Raw genomic sequence first — 2,025 nt, forward strand, 5'->3', positions numbered from 1 at the left:
TGTGCTTGAGTAAGGTCTCTGGATAGTTCAGATTCCCAGTTTAACCTACCAGGTGGCGCTGGAGTTGTGTTATTGTTAAACATCTTAGTTATGATCCGATCTAGTTTATATTCGAGATTCGGTAAGGGCAATACTATTGCATAAAACAGCCGCCGGGTATTTTTGGGGTCGAGTGCCGTGAATGTCCGATTACAGCGACGTGCTGTACCACCGATTATGCCGAGCCCCGTTCCCACGACAGTCGGGTCTACATAACCGGAACGACCCAGATTTATATCTGGCCAAGGACTGTCACTCCAGCAACACCCCAAAAACCCTTTGGGGAACCTGTATGCTGCTACAACAACAACAGCCCCCGAGTGTTCCGATTGGCCCAATAAGTAAATGGGAAAAAGTTCTTCAAATTTATTTCGTATAGCGATTAACCGTGCTGTGAAACGCCAGATCATTGGAGAATTTCAAGACCTTGAACTGGAGAATTTCAACTTTCGCGAACATACACTTTCGTTAGGTTAGGATTAAAAACGACAATGGAAATATACCTTCTGACAACCACCAAACCGTAATTTTAGCAGATAAATGTATCACTGGAAATCGTGAACGTGATCTGTTGGTAAAAATGTTGGACCAAAATATTTCAGAAAAAATTAGGTTTGGGCGGGAGTTTTTTATAAAAATATTTCTCATGCTTTATAGTAGGGGAGCCCACGATGTTAAATCTGGATTTACTCGACCTATTGGATTTTGAAGATTATATGAGGGGAAGAAAAAAGTTCATGTGATGTTTTCCCTTCCAGCGGTGGGTGGATGATCTACAGGGTTCCAAAAATGTAAAAAAAAAACAGTTACGTGGATTTACTCGAGATACCTATTGATAGTGAATAAATCAAACGTGTTTCTGAATACGGAGATATGCTAATCGGCCGATTTGCATGGTGAAGATGGGCGTACAGAAGGGCGAAAAATGACAAAAAAAAGGGCCCGAGTGAACGTCCCATTCAATAATCTGACGATCCAGATGTGACGCAAACTCGTGGAGTCTTCTTGAAGATGCAAAAAGATCGCCATTTGGGATTACTCGAGCGCGTCAGATTTTCATACAGAAGGTTCATCTCAATACCCTGGTTCCATAATCTGACGATTATCCGGAGGAGTTTTCTTAATCGGAGCGTTTAAAAAAATTGACAATTGCTAAATTTTGAAAAATTCGAAGCGGCGTTACCCAATCGTAAGTGTTTGGTGTGGGAGATTTTATATGCTAAATTTGGGATTATAAATAAAATAGTTTTATTAACATTTACCTTTTAAAAATAAGTGATTAAATTCGATAACAACTTGCCAAATCATTATTTTTTTAATATAATTTTAGTGAACATATTTAAAAAAAATTTTTGTGTCCCCATGTCATCTGATTATTACACAATGTAGCTAGCCAGGACTATTACAGTTTTCTATATGGGATACTGTGATTCTGATATATGTAATTCAGACACTGAAATTTATTATTGTCTTTGTCCATTTAACAGCAATGCAGCCAAAATGATTCCAGAATATATGTATGTATAATTAAAAAGCTGTGCAAGTTTTTTACAAAGTTTGAAATTTTTACTTACATGGCTTTTTTCAGATATATTTTTAGCTCATATCAAAAGTTATAATTTTCAAGTTAAGATGATTTTGAAGAACGTGTGCGATTTGTGCCTCAATGCTCATCTCATTTATAAATAAATGCAAGTAAATGTGCAATTTATACTGCATATTACTCGAAAACCACCCAAAGCTCACAAAAGAGGTGTAGTGACATTCCAAAGTCGATACGATTTAGATCATATACATATGTGCATATGTATTTTATCTTAATAATAAAGTGAAACATCGGTTCCACATACAAGGCATACGCAAAATGTCGAACTTAGGGTTTGTAAAAGTATTTTGTTTTTTGTTCTTCATCTGCATCGATGCCAACGAAGAAAATAGAGTAAAGGAGGTCTTTGAGCAGCATGAAGTTGTTCCAGATGTTATACG

The 2,025-nt window shown here is 36.9% G+C and overlaps 1 protein-coding gene across 1 annotated transcript in view; it reads left to right on the plus strand.

The window, feature by feature from the left end:
* Positions 1–1,770: 1,770 nt before the first annotated feature.
* Positions 1,771–2,025, plus strand: part of LOC118741265 (protein D3-like) — a 2,955-nt gene continuing 2,700 nt past the window's right edge. The window contains exon 1 of the mRNA XM_036473179.1: positions 1,771–1,987. Within this exon, the coding sequence (XP_036329072.1) occupies positions 1,904–1,987 (84 nt within the window). The 5' untranslated portion in view covers positions 1,771–1,903. The remainder of the gene's footprint in view (positions 1,988–2,025) is intronic.

The sequence above is a fragment of the Rhagoletis pomonella genome, unplaced genomic scaffold, assembly GCF_013731165.1.
Source record: "Rhagoletis pomonella isolate Grant_MI unplaced genomic scaffold, Rhpom_1.0 Rhpom_scaffold_00006, whole genome shotgun sequence".
Taxonomy (NCBI): Eukaryota; Metazoa; Arthropoda; class Insecta; order Diptera; family Tephritidae; genus Rhagoletis; species Rhagoletis pomonella.